Source organism: Engraulis encrasicolus, chromosome 23, assembly GCF_034702125.1.
Source record: "Engraulis encrasicolus isolate BLACKSEA-1 chromosome 23, IST_EnEncr_1.0, whole genome shotgun sequence".
NCBI classification, from domain to species: domain Eukaryota; kingdom Metazoa; phylum Chordata; class Actinopteri; order Clupeiformes; family Engraulidae; genus Engraulis; species Engraulis encrasicolus.
The window spans coordinates 30,809,936-30,831,727 of record NC_085879.1 but is presented as its reverse complement, the minus strand read 5'-3'; the positions used below and the strand labels follow the sequence as shown (position 1 = coordinate 30,831,727).

Sequence of the window (21,792 nt, the reverse complement as noted above, 5' to 3'; positions counted from 1 at the left end):
AGACACACACAGACTCAAACACATTAGGCTACACTATTTTACACTCCCGTGACGCATGCACGCACACACACACACACACACACACACACACACACACACACACACACACACACACACACACACACACACACACACACACACACACACGCACGCACACGCACACTTAACCATATCTAGTAAGAGCCTATATTATATATATAGGCTATAACTAAAACGTAAAACTCAATGCTATCCTCCAAAACACTCTCACGCACTTTCTTCTTTTCCAGGGAGACCAGAGACACTTTAGACATAGACATCATCTACAGCGAAGCCACACATGTTAGAGGTATGTTTGTGTGTGTGTGTGTGTGTGTGTGTGTGTGTGTGTGTGTGTGTTCTTGTCATATGTCATACACTTTATACAGTAGTCACAGAGTCACATGTTGTGTATTTCCACAGCCACAAGTGACACCCAGGCCTTTATCAGGTATGTTTTGCGGTACCACATGGCTGAGAACGAAAGTTTCCACCACAGTAAACCACTGTTGTTCAAATTTCAGCCTTACTGTAGCCTATGTGGAGTTAGTCATGTGCAATCCAACCCCCCCCCCCCCTCTCTCTGCATTTGTTCTCTTTTCAGTAACACAACTCCAGACGACGCGATCTACAGTAAAATAACACGAGGTGTGTAGGTGTCACACCGTACAAAAAAGAGTAGATTGGGACCAAATACAATCTAGGATGTTAAATCGACTCTAGGTGTTGAATTAACACTGTGTTTTTGACATTGCAAAGCAATATTAGTTGTAGTAATAAGGCATTATAATTCTTACTATTGTTAATAGTAGTAGTAGCAGTAGTACATCATCAGATTAATCACCATCACACACACCAACATGACACAAAAAAATTCCGTGCTCCTGGACACGGATGTTAAGGACACGAAATCCGTGTCCAGGAGCACGGATTTTGCCAAAATTCCGTGCTCCTGGACACGGAATTATTTTCCGTGATGGACACACAGAAGTGCTCTCTCTATACTCCCACAGCTCTATGTTTCCACAGTCTTGTGTTTTCTCAGGATTTTTCCTAATTTCAAATATTTTTTCTCAATTTTTTTTTCTTACTGACAGGTTAGGGTTAGGTATTGTTTTGGTCTGGGCAGAGCTAGTTTTCTTTCATTCATTATATGAATTTGATAGCCTAGCAACCAACTGGAAAAGGTATTTCTCAAAAATATATCTTTAATGACAAGTTAAGGTTAGGGAATGTTTTGATCAGGGCACAACTTAAATTACCATAGCATTTGTTTAGAATTAGCATTTGGTGTGTATTTTCTAATGATAGAGCTAACACAGTGTTGTGGTAATAGCCTTTAGAAAGCACTTCCGTGTGCCCATCACGGAAAACAATTCCGTGTCCTGGAGCACGGAAAACAATTCCGTGTCCAGGAGCACGGGAATTTTAGCAAAATCCGTGCTCCTGGACACGGATTTCGTGTCCTTAACATCCGTGTCCAGGAGCACAGAATTTTTGGAGATCAGGCTGCACACACTGTACATGTACTGCAGACTTCAATGACTTTAGTGGATGTTCAGGGACACCAGGAACAAAGTTCTTCTTCATGATAGAAAAAAGCTGAGGAAGTGAGAGAGAGAGGGTCCGAGGCACTCTGAAGTTCGTATTAAAAGTCCTTTATTAATACATGGACACCATAGATAGATCGTATACTGGCTATCTATGGTGTCCATGTATTAATAAAACACTTTAAATACAGACTTCAGAGTGCCTCAGACCCTCTCTCTCTCTCTCTCTGCAAGTTTGCAACTTTGGATACCGATGAGCACCTGAAGGTTTTCACTTTATTACCCCACAGACACACTCATCTATTCTCTTTTTCCTTAAAGCTGAGGAAGTGTTGACAAGTGTTCAGACCTGCTTGTTTGGCCATTTCCTCAGTGCCTCTTACTGGGCTAATACACCGGCCAGGACGAGATGAAGTCGCAGAGAATCGCTAGGCTGTGTAGCGAGAACGAAACGACGGATTGAAGCGAAAGAGTATGTCCGTTATTAACAGAATGCAAGCATTCCAAGATTCCCATTGGCTGTGGTGGCTGTCGCCGAACCGCATCATCTCTAAATTGCATAATATTGGCTTGCAGTTCAACTACAAATTGTCACTCTAGTCGGGTGAATCGCCTCTAGTCGCCCGAATCGCTTTTGTCACGCGACTCAATACAAAGTCAATTACTACCGCTGGACTCGCTCATAACACGCTTGGTGTATTCGTACTGTATCTGTTTTGTCTCATCACCTGTTGTTGTTTACACAGTGACGTGATGAAGAAACAACACCATTACACTCCACCTCTCACTCCTGCATGTACTGAAATTGGAGAGTACTGTACAAAATACTTCATGGTTCATATTTCCTCATCTTCTTTCGGACGTTGTCGCTACTTGCTCAGGCTGCCTAATCATCTGAATCTAGTGAACAGATTGCTGTGTCAGTGTGTATTCCCACAATCAGTCTGTCTGTACTACATGTACCAACGTGCGCTAATGCGGTGTACTGACACTGCCCATATCAACCCTAACCTTGAGATACAGTGCAAGAGCATAATGTAACATAATGTTACATAAAATGTTACACTGTCTAATTAATGTAAAAAAGGGTCTGTAACATAATGTATAAACCTGCCTGTATATCTCATGCTCAGCTACCTTTTCGTTTATCATTTTAGTTTATCTTTTATTAACCTTGGATGTAACATTGTCTACGACCATTAGTATATTACTAGGTTACATATGACATCCTTTAGCATTTTGATAATGACATTTGTATTCATGCTAGCTTCTGTTAACGTCCAGCACTTATAAGTTGAAATAAATGCATTTCTGACAATTTCCTCTTTGTCTGCTGCATACAAATTATTTCAGAAAAAGGCATCGGGGGCAAAGCGTTATCATTAGAAAGTAATAAAAATAACAGTGTCTGAATGAGCGAACTCAGTCATCAGTTGTATCACAAGCGTGCACGTAAGGATGCATATTTCACACATGAGATGCATAGAGTCCAACAGACACTGTTAAGATGGACATGCAATGACTTTTTACTGCGCCAGTCTATTACTGTCCATGAAGGGGGGTAAGGTGAACTGCAGGGGGTTGCTGACGGAGAGGGCATTTTGTGGGGTGCTAAACACAGTTAGGCAAGGCAAGGCAATTTTATTTGTATATCGCATTTCATACATGAATGCAATTCAATGTGCTGTACAGTAAAGTAAAAATGATGTCAAACAAAATAACATGAAATAAAATAAAAATAGGTGAAAATAGAATAAGAAGTAAAGATAAAAGCAAGAAATAAGGGAAAAATACATAAAAACATCAAAAACATATTGATGAGTAGGCATTAGAGACAAGCTTTGTCTTAAAGTGATACTGTCCCATTTTTGGAAATGAGCTTAATTTACACCTTCCCTTTAGTTAAATAGTAGGGCTTTACCATTCTCCTGTTCTTTCAACCATTCTGTATGGTAGTGCAAATTTTACCTCCAAGCAAACAGTTAACATTGAGTCCTATGAGACCAGTTAGCCGCCAGCTGGTCTCATACTAAATGTTAACTGCTAGCATGGAGGTAAAATCTGCACCGCCATACTCAGAGAACGGTTGAAAGTACAGGAGAAAGGTAAGACCCAATCATTTAACTCAATGAGAGGTATAAAATGAGCTTATTTCCAAAAATGGGACAGTATCACTTTAAGTCTGGTCTTGAAACTGTCAACATTAGGGGCGTTTTTCAGATTGTGTCTGCTATTCTATTCTCATTTCTGCAGTGATGACGAAAAACCATTACACCAAAATGGCAACATCTCACTCAAAGTTTGGAGGCCTGTAACAGGTGCAAAACACATTTTGTTATTTTGAAAGAACTGATGAGCTAATGAAGTCAACCAACTGTGAGTGTAGGCTTGCTATGTATGAAGGCTACCACAACTATGTCTACAGATTTATGTCTCTTATGTCGCCTTTTTCCTTTACAGCGAAGATGACACATTAAAGCAATACGCCATGAGAAGCTGCAAGTTTGTGCTGTAGGTGGTTGTAGCGCAGTGAAGCGCAGTTAATGTAGGCCCCTACGTGTCTATTCTTTGTTTTTGAGGTCAAAAGTGGCTTCCATTGTCTCCATATCTGTCGTAATGGCGTGGTGATGCCTGTGGTTGCACCTCTGTGGTTGCACTTCTCTGTGCAGCAATATTCTTACCCCTGCTTTTACAGAGCTTTTGTCAGCTAATTCAGACATGTGCATCAATAATTACCAGATGAGTCTGAATCAACACGTGGGCCTAAATGCTTTGTCCATTAGTAACCATGAGATACAGTGCAAGTTGCCTGATTATCGTCCACTTTCAAATCTCGTCTGACCAAGAAGATAACGGAGAATGTTTCCCAAATGGCCTGGTTAACCCGTCTCCCATGATTTGCTACTGTTTGAGGCCAGGAAAGGCTGTGCCGAAGTTTAACCCATGTAAGGTTGTTGTAATGGCAATCTCTCACACATTCTGGAGATCTACAGGTGCAACACTTGTTTTGTTCTTTTGAAAGAACTGATGAGCTAATAAAGTCAACCAACAGTGTGAGTAGGCTTGGGTGTTTGAAGGCTACCACAGAGCTGTATCTCTATATCTCTAGCTCTATCTCTAGCTGGTTGTGTCTCTTTTTGCCTTTTAGTGAAGATGCCACATTAAAGCAACGCGCCATGAGAGGTTGAGGGGTTATGCTCTACAGGGTTGTCAGCACAGTGCGAAGAGGAGTCAATGTAGGCCCCCACGTGTCTATTCTTTGTCTTTGAGGTCAAACGTGGTTTCCATTGTCTACATATTTGTCATAATGGCGTGTGGTTGTGTGTTGTTGCACTTCTCTGTGCTGCAGTGTTCTCTGCACCTGTTTTTACACAGCTAATGTCAGCTAATTCAGACATGTATGCACATCAATAATTGTCAGATGTAAGTCTGAATCAACATGCACTGTAGGCCTTATGCACTTACACTGTACATAGCTAACCGTAGCCCCTCAATGCACGCCGTACCTCCTGTGGCACGCTGTAATAGACATTGAAAGTTAACTACTATAGTACTACACTACTATGACAGTACACAGGGCCTTTAGTAATACATTACTATACTTGGTCATTACCATTATGTTAACAGCTAAGTTATAATGCCGTGTCTTAAAGGGCTAATGCACAGTGTAAGAGCACTTATTACATATTATTACATACTTTGTAACCCCTATGGCCCTATCAGAGGGTTGCAGGCGGTAAGGACATCTTGTGGGGCGCTAAATACAGTTGTGTGTCTATTCTCATTTCTGCAGTGATGACGAGCAACCACTACACCAAAATGGCAATGTCTTGGGAGGGCCGTGAGGGGGTGTTAGTGGCAAGTTGGCAGGAAAGGCAAAATAAATAACTGCATAAATGGAATAACTAAGTACACCAAGATAAACCAAAAATAAGTCAAACAATGTATTCCCTTTAGTTAATAACTGCATTATCATAATCTATTGCTTCTCAGACCTTGACTACAGTTGTGAGGGGGATGCGCAGAAAAAATAGTGTGGCACAACCTGCAACATGTAAGAGGGGGCCTTGGCCAGAATCTACCGGTATATGGGGGGCCTTGTCATGGTTAAGTTTGGGAACTCCTGGTCTAGGGCAGTGTCTCATAACTGGTGGGTCGGGACCCAAAAGTGGGTCGCGGAAGGGTCCTGGATGGGTCCCGGAGATGTGGTGTAAAAATGTATTCACCCTAAATTGTCAGTTAAGAAAATTGAAATAAGATGTGGTATTGAATAAATGACTGAAGAGAGAGTGAAACATTTTGGACACGTTGCATGTCCGCATACAATACAGTACTGTACATTACATGAAATGATGCATAATCTTTGATCATTATTGGAAGATTCCAACGGCAAGACCAAATAAAATGGGACAGAACATAATGGCATAGAAAATTGTAGGTCTAAAGACTCTTCCAGTTAAGAACCACTGGTCTAGGGCATGTACTGTACAACTAAAGGTCTACGTGTGCGAAACTACTCCTTTCGTTTTTTGAAAGTACATACTCAGCTTATGAAGTCCAGCTAGAGAGTGAGCGTGTAGACGGTGTGAAGATTGCCAGTTATCTTTGGCACTTGGCGTCTCTGTGTCTTTTTCTGCAGCCGCAAAGACACCATTTATTGGTGACAATATATAGCCTGCACATGTCTATTACTTGCTTTGAGGTCGAAAGTGTTTTGCATTGCATTGCCTTGCATACATATTTGTCCTCATGGCTTGTCAGTATAGGCTACCTGTGTGGTTAAACCTCTGTGCGCTGCAGTATTCTCGGCACCTGCTTTTGTGTCAGCTAACTCAGTATGTAACTCTTGATCATAGAGCTTCAGAGATACAGTGTCTCATGCTAGGCATGGTGAATATCAGACAATGCCTCTCCACAGGGCCGTCATTAGCCCTATTTTAGGGTGGCGTCAGCCATCCTTACTTTAGTATCAGCCACCATTTAATTATTTTGCAATTAAAAAAAATATATATAATGTGTGTATATATTTTTCCAAAAACAAATGTAGTAAAGCACTGAATACGAGCCACCAAGAAGGCAAGTTAATCTGAATACAAGTCCCTGTTGACTTATTTCCCTATTGTTTAATGCAATTATTATTGTTAGGCCTATTCATATTCCTCATTGGCTTTGTGTCCAGCGTCACGTCACTTGGTACACGGGCATGTAATCAGCTGGACCATGTTGTTGGAAAGTAGGCGCCATGCAATGCGGTAACGCGTCCTTTGAAGCTCCTCACAGAGTCAATGAGGTTGATTAGCAGAGTTATGATTTTGTGCAGATACACAAATTTCCAAATTGATGTCAGCGGGGTTACATTTGCCTAACTTTACTTGGACTATATTGAGCTACGGGAAGTGAGGAAAGACAATATTGTTGCTTGTCTATTTCGACAGTAGCCTAAATTAGACACCTACCATGATTAACAAACTTAGCGGTGTGGTGTACAATCATTAGTTTTGGCATGGACATAGTCCGTAGTCTTGCTTGCATATTGCTGGTTGGAAAGCAGTGAATCACTGTTGTTACAGCAGGGATAATTTGATATGGGGATGTCGGCGACCTTATTGTTAGAGATAGGACATTCCCGTTCAAAAAATTGTGTAAACCGTTTGTCTGCCTTCGGATTCACTGGATTTACATTCAACTGGACTATGTTTCTTGCTGTGTGATCCATGGATCTATTCTGCTGTTCGCTAGAAGCATCCTGTCAGTTCAGTCTTAATTCTGCACCTGTTGAGTAAGTAGGCGACTGAACCAAGCGATACACCTAAAAACACTGGGTACAGAAATATTGCAAAGAGCTATATTCTTCTCTGTGCTTTGGTTTGGCTGACAAGACCTTTGTTATGACAACTCTGAAGTAGGCTAAGTAATGTTTTTGAGCGTAATTACGTAAAGTTCATTAATTCTGTATAAAAACACCCATCTCACTCATTGCTCTATTCAGCTCGCGCACCCCCTTGTGGCAGGCACCCCCAGGGGTGTACGCACCACAGTTTGGGAAACCCTGCTCTAGCTCATCTTTAGCTGCTTGTGTGTCTTTGTCTGCCTCAAATGTGCAAGTTGCAGAGGGGAAGAGCATGCTGTGGGAAGCTAAACAGAGTTGATTCTGCTTCTCTATTTCATTTCTGCAGTTATGATGCGACAACCATGGGCGTAACTACTATTGAGGACACAGAGGCCTCTGTATTTTTTTCAGGAATGAAAAATGTATACAGTATATGATGAAAATCAAAATATGATCAACAATGATAAATTCAGTCTGTATACGCTACTCCCATTTATCCTCAAGGCAGTCATTAATGAAAACAAACTTTAGAGTTGAAGTGTTTGAATCATCCTAAATGTGTATGCAGTACAGATGGCCCTCCTATGGTGGTGATGAAAAAGTGTGACTCCCACCCTTAGGGCCTTCGCACACCGGCTCAGACAAAGTGCACTGCTCCGCAAAAGTTTGATTCCATTGTTTTCAATAGAACCCCACATGGTGCCGATGTCAGCGGACATCGGCTAGCGATTAGAGACGAGTTCTATGTTGTCTGAGCCGCCCTTTGACTATCCATGCTATGTTTGTGTGAAATTGGGTTTGGGGGTCGTAATTATGTCGGAAGCGAAAGTGCTCCGCAGTGCTGTCGGAGCCGATGTGCGGAGGCCCTTATCGTGAAAGTTGCCCATCCCTGACATAAACCAATCTTATGTGGTAATAAAAGTTAGAGGTACATGATTGACTAACTTCTGGGGTTCTTTATTGTTTGCAGGAGAACACTTTTAAGCACCATCAGTTAACGGAAGCATCAGAATAACAGAATTGGAGTTTAATCTGTGCTTGTTTGTTCATTTATTAAACAACTATTTTGTCATTAGCCTATTAACATGCTTGTGTTGTATTGTCTGGCATTATACCACTGAAATACACAATTTGTGTATGACAGTCACTCACAATTCTAACTGTTGTTTGAGATTTGGGAGCATATTTGAACTTTTTAAACCCTTGTTACCCTAGTTTAGACCCTTATGTTACCATGTTTTTTAGTGGAAGATCATTGAACATTACTGTGTATTAAACACGTTGTAGCTGTCATTTTTATATTTAAACAATGTTTTTTTTTTATTTGTGCGTGTAACTGAGCCATTGCTGTCCTGATTGTGTGTTGTGAGTAGGGTCTATGTTGTGTTCACAGTTGTCAATTGTTCTTGAGTGTAAAATCAATAAACATATCATTAATAAAAATAATAATGTCTGTGTGTGTGTGTGTGCATTGTGAGCACATAGCTGAGTGCATGCTTCATGGGTTTATACATAAACACGTGTAGTGAGGGGTGATGAGCACAGGTATGGCTTTATTTGTCAAGAGGCAAGGGTATTGTTGCGCTTTAGATGTTCAGAAAAATAAGTAGGTGCATGGACCCAAAAAAGTAAAATTCAAAGTTGGAGCAGGTTCGCACACTAAATAAGACACAAAGGTCAAGCGTTTCAGGTTGCTGCCAGCATCAGTGCTCTCTGTGCTCACAGAGAGCANTGATGATGGCAGCAACNTGAAATGTCTGCTCTACTCTGCTATGACAAAAATAAAAAAAACTTCTTGTGCTTGACCTTAGTGTCTTATTTAGTGTGTGAACCTGCTTTAACTTTGAGCATGGCTTTATTTGTCTACAGAACTAAACCACAGCTATCAAAGCTGGTTGTCAAGACAACAAAACAGACTGCACAGACGTTGTTATAATTTTCTGCCACTGATTTTCAGTACTGCCCCACATGGACAAAGGAGGTAATGCAGCCTATATTTTAGGGCCCTCGTAGAGAAGTAATATAAGGTGGAGTCTTGTTACCGAGAACCACACATACACAACCGTTTTAGGGAGTGCATGGAGGAAATGGAATATTTTTTTAAATTGTGTATGTGGTGGCTGCAATTTGCATGTGCATAATAATTAAGTACAGGCCTATGCCCTATTATCCGTGTTGCAGCAGTATCACACATTCAACGTGTACTAAAATAGACATGCAAACATAGGACCAGAGAGATAAAAAGAAGGGGATATGTAAGGAAGGTATAAATTTGAAATGGTATAAAATTAGATATAAATACATGAACAAGGTTTTTAAGACAAAAAAGAGGTAGTGCAGTTTCATCATCATCATCATCATCATCATCATCATCACCACCACCACTACCTCCACCATGGTCTATTTGCTACTGTTGTTGCCCTAATGTAATGTTTACATGCTGTATAGTTTAGAACCACGTTGCCAGTCGCCACTTATGCCTTTTGCACTGGAATATACCAACCATCAATGGAAGTCGTCTTTAGTCTCAAATATCTCTGCAGTTTTGTCCACAGTGTTTTGTTGGTTTACTGTATGTCGATACAACATGTCCGACCTTTTTGCTAAAGAAAATGAAGCTCTATGTTAGTTCCAAAGGGTAGTGGAAAGTATGCACATCCAGCAGAAAAGCATCAGCAGGTGCCAAATAAAAAATACTGTAGGAGCTGGAAAGGATTTGCACACTGCTTGCAAAAGACTTAAGAGCAGATACCTGCAGAAGATCCATGATCTAAACGTTGCTCCTAATAAATTAAGTCTTTTGCAAGCAGTTTGTAAATCCTTTCCCGCTCCTCTATGTTAATTCCAGACATGACAGTAGATAGTAGAAACTGTAGAAAGTGGCTTAACTATAGTTGCGACACACACAGACTACCAAGAGGTCTTTGTAAGAATAATTATAATCTCTGTTTTAAATTGCTTATTAACATCAGTAAAACAATGACTTTTGTACAGTTCTGTAGAAAGTTCAACAGTTCAGAGCAAGACCTTTCAGAACACTGAACTGAAAGATGATGCTGAAATACTGAACTGAAGAAACGCTCTCATCTTGAAACCAGACATATGGACCGGAAAAAGTAAAAATATTACATCTCTTGTCCGTGTGTTTTCATTATGCAAAATTGTCTAATTTTCTTGACAGTCTTACAGTACATACACCACAGTATACAAAACACACATTAATTTGCACACACATCTTGTGGGGTTTTATTGCATGAAACATATTGAGCTACCATGTTGTATGCATACATTGTCCTCAACATACAAAGACCCAAACAGTGAATATATGTGTATTGATGTGGCATCAGATTATGAGTCCTGATTGGCTAGAAGTGAGTGTCCCTTAGTGCTCATTGGCCAGAAGTGACTGTTCCTGACTAAGTGATGGTCAGCAGAGCACTAGTACCACACCCTCCTCTTCTGTTTCGCACCTCTCAGCAATGGGGCTGTTTCTCGTCATTGGTGAGTACGGTTCAGACAGCTTACAGTATATTTATATGACATACTGACAAAATGATATGATGTAAATCCAAAAAGTGAATGCACACACATCAGTTATAGGCCTACAGCTGCTGGACTAAATATACCAAAACTGAAAAGAAAAGAAATGATAAAGGTCTGCAACATAGATCAATGCTCCGAAATGTTTAAGGAAGGGCAGAACTTTTCGGACTTTCAGTCCTTCAGCATATGCACTAACGAAAACATAATTTGAATGCCTGTCCTACACATGTAGAAATTCACAATAAAGCCTTGTCTTTTTGCTTCTTGCAATAATGGTTTTTTTTTTTTTAATAATAATATATTTTTAATTATACGTTTCTTTTTTCTTCTTCAAAAAAGTCTTCACATCTTCTTTGGAGCTGTCCTCTCAAACTGGTATGGGAACTTCATCTTTTTTTCTATATTTTACAATGGAGTTTACAATAACACTGTATACAATAACACTGTCACAATACTGTGTACTGCTTCTTTATACTTCTCCATATCTTTTACTTACTGTTTTAACTCCAGCTTTCAGACCGGCAAGCATTTCTGCAAACATCCCTGTCATATTTGAAGATGAAAATCTGGAGCTGAGGTGCGCCATTCAGCAGGAAGATGAGGAGCAGAGAGAGGAGCTGTTCATGTACCTCTGCAAGGATGCTGCCGGGATCCGGATGAAAAAGTTCACCGGCTCAACAGAGGTGGTTTTTGATTTTCCCAACGTGACAAAGGAAGATTCTGGAATGTACACATGTGTGTATTCAAGACGGCAACAGAAAGTTTCCGAAGTAACTCCTTTCGGCATGTGCATTGTCATCAGAGTCAAGGGTAAGAGTATTTTAACATACAACATAGACCAGTGTTTCTCAACCGGGGTGCCATGCCACCCTAGGGTGCCGCACGCCCCCCTCAGGGGTGCCGCGGAAATGTGGGACTCACTAATTCAACGCCCTTTCTGTACTTGCGTCTTACGTCATACGACCCTAACCCTAACCCTAACCCTAACCCTGGCATTATAAATGAGTTGTTACCAGAATGGCAATGACCAAGTCGTAATGTATTACTAAAGGCCCTGTGCACTGTCATAGTAGGGTAGTACTATAGTAGTTAACTTTCAATGTCTATTACAGCGTGCCACAGGAGGTACGGCGTGCATTAAGGGGCTACCCCTAACCTTAACCCTAAACCTAACCCTTACCTTAAATCGCTTGTTTGAAATGTTTGATTACCATGTGACGTACTACGTAAGTACCGAAAGGGCGTCAAATTAGTAGGTCCCGCGGAAACGTGGCTGACGGTATGTGAAATTGACCTAAATAAATAAATAAAGTATGTAATATATAATACATATTTGTCTAAATTAATAAATGAATGCTTAGTCAGTGGAATCTTTCATCTACCATTTACGCACAATAAAAAGTAAAATTAGGTCACCCTAGTATGGCCTACACATAGCCTGTCTGGGATAAAGCTGCAACTTCGAACGGCTCCAAATGCAGGCTATTACTTTTCTAAGCATGTGTGGTATCGGATGCAATGCCATGTCACGGTTTGGTGGTTTGGGGTGCCTTGAGATTTTTCATGAATTGAAAGGGTGCCTTGCCTTAAAAAAGGTTGAGAAACACTGACATAGACTAAAGGCGGATTCATACTTGGCGTAACTGGCGCTAACCTCCTTCATACCTCACTCGCGACGATGGCGCGCGCTCAAAATGACGTCACACGCCGTGGCGCGAGCTGCCGTGGCGCGAGGTCGTGCACCCCACATTTTTTGTAACTTGCCGTGCGCCACCAGCGACCATGCAGGTAGGCAGACAAAGCAGGAGTTGCGAAGAGAAGCTACAGCTACTGCAGGCTACTACAGAATGGACCCTGCATCATTTTGACGATAATAAAATGTCATTGAGAGTTATTTTATCTTCTCCCTTAAATGTTGTTCAGTGAAACAATTGTTTACTTTGTTCAGAAGCACGTCGTGTTTGGCGATCTATTTATAAATTCTGCCGCCAGAACAATGCTCTCACATGGTCTTGAAATGATCTGGCAATGTAGGCTACAACAAAAATCTATGTTTCAATGTGGTAAGTCATAAGTCAGACGTTCAGTAGCCCTACAGCAGCCGTGTTTGGCTTTCTATTTTCTACATCCGTGGAACTCACGCTGCGAGTTGCGAAAGATACTGCCGTTTCTCTCATGAACAGCAGAGGGCACACTTCCGAAAATGCAAGCGAAAGCCTGTTAATGGCGCTTTTGACTATGAATGGTCTGCCACATTTTAATGGTTCTCCCGCCAAATGCGCCAAAGTGCGCACGTGAAGTATGCAGAGCCCTTAAGACCCTGTTTTCAGTAAGCATGCTGTACATGGAGTTCTAGCTCCCTAAAATGAATATTATTGAGTTCTAAAACTCACCCGTCACAATGGTGTTTTTTTAAATCCCCGTGCTGTGTGTCAAAAGGATCAAAATATGTATGTAACAAAATGTATATAACCTAGTATATGTGTATAACAAAAACAAAAACAAAAAATGAATACACGTAAGATCCACTGTTAAGGGCAACACTTGTAATATTCACACTACACATAAACACAGAATACTAAATCATGACATTTACTTTTCCTCTGTTGTAGATGTTCTCATGGCCAGTGTTTTCATAAGAAACCCTCTTGTAACGGAGGGAGATACTGCAGACATAAAGTGTTTGGTCCCTGGAAGAAAGCAGGGTCAGAATACATTTTATGTGTACCTTTGCAAGAATGGAGTGGGAGAGAACATTGCTGCAGTGCATAGAGGAAATGAAGCTTTCTTTACTCTCACGCAAGTCAGAGTGGAAGACTCTGGAAATTACAGTTGTCTGGCCTCAGCAAAACTACATCCTTACCAAAGCATCAGATCCACCAATGAAAACTCGATGGCCCTGGAAGTCACAGGTAGGCCCATATAGATACCAAAAATGTGGAATATGGCAAACCAAGATAAATTGTAGCATGTGTCACCAATACAAAGAAATGTGATAAACTCTTGCTTTCACTTCACTTTACTTCACTGAACTCAGTGCTTGAGGTGGAAAAAAAGAGGTGCAGGAACCGTGATTGTCCGAAAATACCATCCAAAAACAAGCGCAAGAATCCTGATTTTCCGACAAGCCAATCAGTACCAAGAGTGACCATGTCCGTGACAGCAAAAAGGAGGATGTATTTTTGGAGGGGGGTTTGGGGGTCGTCCCCCAAGAAAATTTGCGTTTCTTAGATGCAATTTCATGCATTTTAACCAATTAGGCGTCTGGCTTAATGCTGTGCGGCTGTGCCTCATGCCGGACAAGGCACTGAAAAGATTAGTGCAGGAACTCTGATGAGGAAAATTAAGAGATGGGGGAACTGAGTTCCCCTGCATCCCCCCCCGCTTCAAGCACTGACTTCACTTAGAAATTTGGCGTGCCTTTCCCACTGAACTCCATCATTCCCCCAGTCTCCTAAACGGGCATGGCTGCCACTGGATGGCAGCTTAGAACCTTATGTTACCGTCTATTGATCCAAAACTCCAAACAAACCATCTCATCTGTCATCTCTGTGTATACCACAACACGAGCACACGAGCAGAGAGAGCACTGATGATGGCAGAAACCTGAAACATCTGCTCTCAGAAAAAATAAAATAAACTCCTTGTGTTTCGAACCTGCTCCCTCTTTGAAGTGTACTTTTTGGGTCCACGCCCCTACTTATTTTTCTAAACATCTAGAGTGCAACAATCCCCTTACCTCCTATACTACAACAACGATAAAGCATCCATGATATCACACATAGCTTTTTGCAGGGTGTGATTTGTTGGGGGGGATTGTCCCCCCTTCTGGTCTTGATATCGCCACTTTTTCTAGATGATTTTATCACAGTTCAATGTAATTTCATTGATATTGCTTACAATCTGAAACATATCCCCTCTTCTGGTTTTCCGACAAATCGCACCCTGGGTTTTTGCACAGCCAAAATGGTGCTTGACTTAAAGCGTGCTGCAAATATAGTGCAGGTACCATTAACATTGGAGCCTATTCGAATTTCTGGAGGCTAACAGTCTGCTTCCATAGCCATTCCCTAATAGTCGGGGAGGAACGGTAGCTTACCATGCACCCCCCCCACAACAAAACGCCATATGACTTTTTTTAATCTTCAAGATGTCCTGAATAAGAATTTGAGTGGTAACAGTAATATAACTCACTCCCACTATACTTTTTCACATCATATTGTATATGACCCCAGAATGCTCAATGCATTCTAGTAGTACACTGCCAAGACCTCTAGAGCCATGATGCAATTGGTTATCATAGCTTATGATATACCATATGAAAGCTTGGAGTCTGTAGTATACATATATTATATGGTATTTGGTGTACCTTTTGCATAGCAACGGTTGCTAGGCAAAGCATCTTCCTTAGCAACCACCATCAGTGATACAGTTCCTCTGCGATTACATTGTGCTATGATGTCTGGATCTAGACCATTTTTCCAAGGTTCAACATGACTTGTTTGAACCTCCAAGATGTCCCTAATAAGAATTTGAGTGGTAACAGTAATATAACTCATTCCTACTATACTCTTGTACATCATATTGTACATGACCCCAGTATGCTCTATACGTTTTAGTTCTATGTCGTAGTAAACTGCCAAGGCCACTACAGCCATTTTGCAGTTGGTTATCATAGTTTGTTATATACAATATGAAACCTTGGAGTGTGTAGTTTATGAATATTGTCATATTTTTGGTGTACCTATAACATTCGGGAAAATATATTTGGTTTAGTGGCATGATGTCTGAGAGCTGTTTTTTTCTCGATTCTTTAAATTACTAATTCTTACAATATATAAAGGCCTTAAAAGGAAATATATTAACAATTTGGAAAAGTCCAAACCCTAATGTGTTGTTTGTAAGCACTAACTACTGGAAATATTGACAATGTTGCAATCTGTACTGTCTGTGTCACAGTTACAGTCTGTGCAAGTTGGTGCACAAGACCATAAGACCCCAATAGAAGGAAACCAGTTGAATCATAAATACATTTTATTGAACATTTGGGGAAAGGTATAGTCCAAGGCGGAAAGTTCATTTACTGCTACTGCCACTGTCTGTGCTTGACCAATCACTTTCAATTTCACTCTCACTGCTACCATCACAGTGGACTTTACAGTGATACAGTGATACAGCTGGTGATGATGCTCTCAATGGTTCCTCTGTAGAAGGTGGTCATGATGGCTGGTGGGGCACCGACATGCCTCAGGATTTGCTGGGCTTTCTTGGCCAGTGATGCAGTGTTGGTGGTCCAGGAGAGGTCCTCGCTGATGTGCACTCCAAGGAATTTTGTGCTGCTCACCCTCTCCATAGCAGCACCATCGATGGTCAGTGGCAGGAGTTGGTGGTGACCTTTCTGGAAGTTGACAACAATCTCCTTTGTCTTGCTGACATTCAGTAGGAGGTTGAGGATGGACTTGATGTGTGCTGTGACCAGCTGTTTGAAGCACTTCATGATGATGGATGTCAGTGCTACGGGACTGTAATCGTTGAAGCAGGATGGAGATGGCTTCTTTGGTACCGAGATGATGGTGGCGGCTTTGAAGCAGGAGGGGACAATGGCTTGTTGTAGTGAGGTGTTGAAGATGTCAGTGGAGACATGCTTTAGTTCCTCAGCACAGTCTTTCAGCACCAGTCCAGGGATGTTGTGTGGGCCTGTTCAGTGCTTAATTTGTCAAGCGGGAGGTCCCGGAGCGCAGAGGATGGGTGGCTCCACCCCGAGGGGGGGGTTTGTGATGTCTTTCCATAAGGTTCCCTCCAAGGTTCCGGAGCTCTCGTCTGAGGTTCCGGAGCTAGCTCCCCCTCAAATTAAGCACTGGGCCTGTTGTTTTGTGCGGGTTGTTCCTCGAAGCGTGTGAAAAAGCTGTTGAGGTCGTTCAGCAGGGATGTGGTGTTTTTGCAGCTCCGAGGTGATGGCTTGTAGTTAGTGATAGCTTGGATGTCCTTTCATTGGCTCTGTGCATCTTTGCTTGTGTGTATTCTTGTTTTGCCTTTCTAATGCCTTGTGAAGTTGACCCTAGCTGTTTTCAGGCCCACTTCATCCCGAGCTCTGAAGGCTTTGTCTCTTACCCTCAGCAGCCTGTGGATGTCCCCCGTCAGCTTATGGTTGTCTCGAGTGATTATTGTTTTTGTGTCTGTGATGTCATCTATGCATTTGGTGATGAAGGATGTGACTGTATCTTTATACTCCTCAATGTTTATTTGGTTGTTGTTGGCGGCTACTTGTTTAAAAATATCCCAGTCAGTTATTTCAAAGCAGTTTTGGAGGGCGGATAAATCCCATTCCTGATTATTATGCGCTAATTAATTTTGAAAAACCTTTAAATAATTAAAAAACTATAATATTCTAATACATCATAATTGGCTAACATTGTAGAAGGGAGCCGTTTAAAGAATCGAAAAATCAGAGCTGTCAGACATCCAATTCATATCACTAAAGCAAGTATATCTTCCCAAATGTCATAGATACACTATAATAACAAATATGGTAATATTCATAAACTACACACTCCAAGCTTTCATATGGTATATAACAAGCTATGATAACCAACTGTAAAATGGCTGTAGAGGCCTTGGCAGTTTACTACTACATAGAACTAAAACGTATAGAGCGTACTGGGGTCATGTACAACACGATGTACAAGAGTATAATAGGAATGAGTTATATTACTGTTACCACTCAAATTCTTATTAGGGACATCTTGGGGGTTCAAACAAGTTGAACCTTGGAAAAGTGGTCTAGATCCAGACATCAAAGCACAATGTAATCGCAGAGGAACTGTATCACTGATGGTGGTTGCTAAGGAAGATGCTTTGCCTAGCAACCGTTGCTATGCAAAAGGTACACCAAATACCATATAATATATGTATACTACAGACTCCAAGCTTTCATATGGTATATCATAAGCTATGATAACCAATTGCATCATGGCTCTAGAGGTCTTGGCAGTGTACTACTAGAATGCATTGAGCATTCTGGGGTCATATACAATATGATGTGAAAAAGTATAGTGGGAGTGAGTTATATTACTGTTACCACTCAAATTCTTATTCAGGACATCTTGAAGATTTAAAAAAGTCATATGGCGTTTTGTTGTGTGGGGGGGGGGGGGTGCATGGTAAGCTACCGTTCCTCCCCGTCTATAACCGTAATGCAAACATGTAGGTGTAATTTCTTAGACTGGAAGGTTGCCACCTGGGTAGGCCCAATATAAGATATGATATTCCCTTCATGTGAAAAGCAATAACAGTATACACTCATTTGTATTGCATTATTAGTCTGTAAAACAAAAAATACAATACTGACAAGGCTCAATGAAGAAAAATGATTCTACAATAAATGTGAATATCACTTGTGAAAAGTTAAAAAGCAGTGTTTATTTCAGTATGTTGCATTCTGGATTTGCAGATTTTAGAAGCGGTGAAATTTTTTCAAGACAGACAGAAGTATTGGAAGGATACACCATTGAGTTGAGGTGTGCCATTTCCCCAACCGCTGAAATGCAGAGGGCCGAACTGCACGTGTATCTCTCCAAGAATGGCACTATCATCAGAATGGAACTGGTCCAAAACTCGAAGGATGTCGTCTTCAGGCTTCACAGTGTGAAGAAAGACGTCTCTGGAAACTACAGTTGTGCCTTTTCAGAGAATCGATCGCGCTCCAACAGAGTGGTTGTTGTCAGGGAAAAGTTCATCACCATCCATTTGCGAGGTATAGTAATGTGGTATTCAATATTAACTCTCTGGAGTCTACGGCCTTTCAGAGGCTTTGAGGCCTTTATATACCGGTATGTATATATATACTGTGTATGCAAACTAGACACGTTTTTTTAATGGTGTCACTTGTGTGTTTGAATGACAAAAACTCACAGAGTTACAGATTTGTTTTTGGACAAGTGTCAAAAATCCCACCAGCGGGATCTTAGACTCCAGTGGGTGGTTGCTGAATCTGTTACTGAGGACTTTCAGTAATGTTATCAACTGTATGGACATTTTTCAGCTAACTAAAAAGCTTTCATATCCACAGCTGACACGTGTTTGTATTCTGGAAGTACTGTGAATGTAAATGTGGCATTGAATGTGCTGTAGTGGAGTTGTAGAGTGTAGAAGCTTTGTTAATCCTAGAAATGCACTCAGAGAGTGCAGACCTCCGCCAAGGAAGCTGTTTGATAGAACATTTTACTGTTACGCCCTCCTTTTTTCAAGTATTTCTGTCTTGTTTTTGTGGAGTTAGAAAATGGAATGTCAAAATTCGCCGTATCCCGCAATGGTGAAGAATCATATTAAAAAAAAAAAAAAAATCCAGGAAATTGAATCACTTGCTCCTGTTGCCATTTCCAACAACTCCACAAAATTCCATAAAAAATTGTGCATAACTTTTTGAGTTATCCTGCTGACAGACAGACAAACAGACAGACAAGCAGACAAACCAATGTGACCAAAATTGGCGGAGGTAACTAGAGGAAAATAAATTACGGTGTCCAGCTGCATACTGTATACATGTACTAAGACAGTAAACAGTGTACAATGCAAAGATCCGCTCATAATACATCCCTCGCCTGGAGACCAGTAGGTCTAGTATATGTCACTGACCGCAACACACGCAAGCAAGGTTCATTGGCATAGCAAGTGTACAAGTTCAAGATCATTCAATCCAACACATTGTAATTTAAACACGTATTTTCTTCATCTTCATCTTTTTTTCAACTTTTTTTTTACATATTTTTTCAGATTTTTTCATGGCCCATGCCTTTATCGCAAACCACTCCGCAGCTAAGGGAGACAGTGTGGACATAAGGTGTTCTGTTCTCGAGAGGGACGTCCACCAGGCACCTGTGTACATGCACCTTTGCAAGGATGGAGCCGTAGTGAAAACGGAGAGCGTTCCCATTACGAGTGGGGAGGCCTCCTTTACCTTCTCACAAGTCACAAGTGAGGACTCGGGGAACTACAGCTGCGTGTACACTACCAGGGACCACTTCAACAGCACAGTAAGATCAACGAATGGCAACTCAGTTGTCCTCCAAGTCAAAGGTGACCCATATGTGAAACAAAGGCCTACCTAATCTTGCAATCTTGTATCTATCACTGTCTCTAAAACATTATCACACAGGGGCAATGAGATCAGTGGAGCATGTTTGAGAAATGTGAGCAATGAGGGAAATAATGGATTCAGAATCTGTCATTAGACATGATTTTACAGTGAAAAGTAGCACAACGGGCCTCATTTATTGTCTTTTTGGTAGCTGTGATATTACATTTTTTGTTCCATCAAAGACTATCGTGCGAGCTTAAAGGTGCACTGTGCAATATTTTTAGTAGTTTATTTCCAAATATTTCAAATTTTAAGTAGGACTACTCATCACGACTGTGACAATTGCACTTTTCATACATGAAAATGAGGATCATCTCCATTGTCTGCCATCTTGATTTTCCAGAAATACACATTTTTAGCAGCAAAAAGTACTCTTCTTTGAGTAATTACTAGTAAAGACTAGTAAATATTTGTTCATTGTATGATAAATATTCATGAAAAGATCAAATTTGGCAATAGACAGCACAGTTTCAATGAGCAGCCTAGTTGCAACACCTACTCTGGCCACCATCCTACACAGTAGGACTGGGCGATATGGAAAAAAACCTATATCACGATATGGATTACTTTTTTATCACGATAACGATATATATCACGATATAGCACAATTACATGCGTTTTCAGCTATTCTCTTTATTTGCTCTTTATTTTTTCATGTCGCAAAACAACCTTTCTTTAAAATGGATCTCTTTATTGTTATTTTTACAGTTACATGAACTTATAGTGTGTATTGTGACAACGTGGAATGTAATTAAATTATATTCAATTGTATAAAACTGATAAAGTTACTATTACGATATAAACGATATAGGAGAAAGGTCTCGATATACACTTTTATATCACGATAACGATATATATCGTCATATTGCCCAGCCCTACTACACAGTGCACCTTTAATGATAAATATCATGGGCTATCATTTCAGATGTGTTTGGAGGACCCGACTCCTCAACATCAGAGATGGATGTCCACCAGTGGAGAATGAATGTGATCAGACTGGTGTGCTCAGCTGTAGTTGTCATGGCAGCTGTAGCTGTTCTGACTTCACATCATCTCTGGAGCAAGAAAGGTAGGCCTAACACACTGAGTCTGTGTTGCTATGCAATGCCTGCTGTTGTACTGTTTTCCAAGGATGCTGTTAGATACAATCTGCTTTAAAAATGCTTCTGAATTCATAATTGAAAAAGAACAGTGAAATTTTCATTGAGAAAATCGACAATATCTGTGGTAGGCTTATAATTTGGTGAATATCTTTATTCATTCAGAACCATGGAAATCACCCAGTCGTTGTTGCTCTGACCAGGAAGACAAAGACTCAGACAGCAGGAACCTAGAGGAGCTGTCACCATCATAAAAAGCTGTGTGGACAATAACGTTGCGTTAACATCACTCTTTACTATCGACCTTATTACTCTCCGCCCATTATACTGATGCTGCACCATTTATGGAAATAAACCATTTTTCCCCTTTTCCTGAGTTAAATCACTGAGTTGTACATTTCCTCTGTACTTCCATTAATTTCCTAAGTCTGGCAACGCAAAGCCATACCTCTTATTCGAGAAGTAAGATCACCAGACTTAGAGAATGGCTGAAAGAATGGGGACGTTTACAATAGGCTTATTTCAAGAAATTGTGTCTCTTTATCACCAGCCATTTCAATGTTTTCATAGAATTTCTGGTCTGCTAGTTTCGTTTAGACTGCCCATAACCCTTCA

At 40.8% G+C, this 21,792-nt stretch overlaps 1 protein-coding gene across 1 annotated transcript; it reads left to right on the top strand.

The window, feature by feature from the left end:
- Positions 1–10,877: 10,877 nt before the first annotated feature.
- On the top strand, positions 10,878–20,104 carry LOC134439970 (immunoglobulin superfamily member 1-like). Its single transcript, XM_063189898.1, has 6 exons — positions 10,878–10,899; positions 11,452–11,751; positions 13,554–13,853; positions 18,392–18,694; positions 19,714–19,973; positions 20,096–20,104. The coding sequence occupies exons 1-6, from the start codon at positions 10,878–10,880 to the stop codon at positions 20,102–20,104; spliced, it is 1,194 nt and encodes a 397-aa protein (XP_063045968.1).
- Positions 20,105–21,792: the final 1,688 nt, after the last annotated feature.

Bases quoted from the DNA above. Each gene is read 5' to 3' on its own strand.
- LOC134439970 (XM_063189898.1), top strand. From the start codon at position 10,878: ATGGGGCTGTTTCTCGTCATTG. The intron at 10,900-11,451 runs GTGAGTACGGTT...TTTTAACTCCAG, and splicing joins GGGGCTGTTTCTCGTCATTG to CTTTCAGACCGGCAAGCATT. The intron at 18,695-19,713 runs GTATAGTAATGT...ATATTTTTTCAG, and splicing joins CATCACCATCCATTTGCGAG to ATTTTTTCATGGCCCATGCC.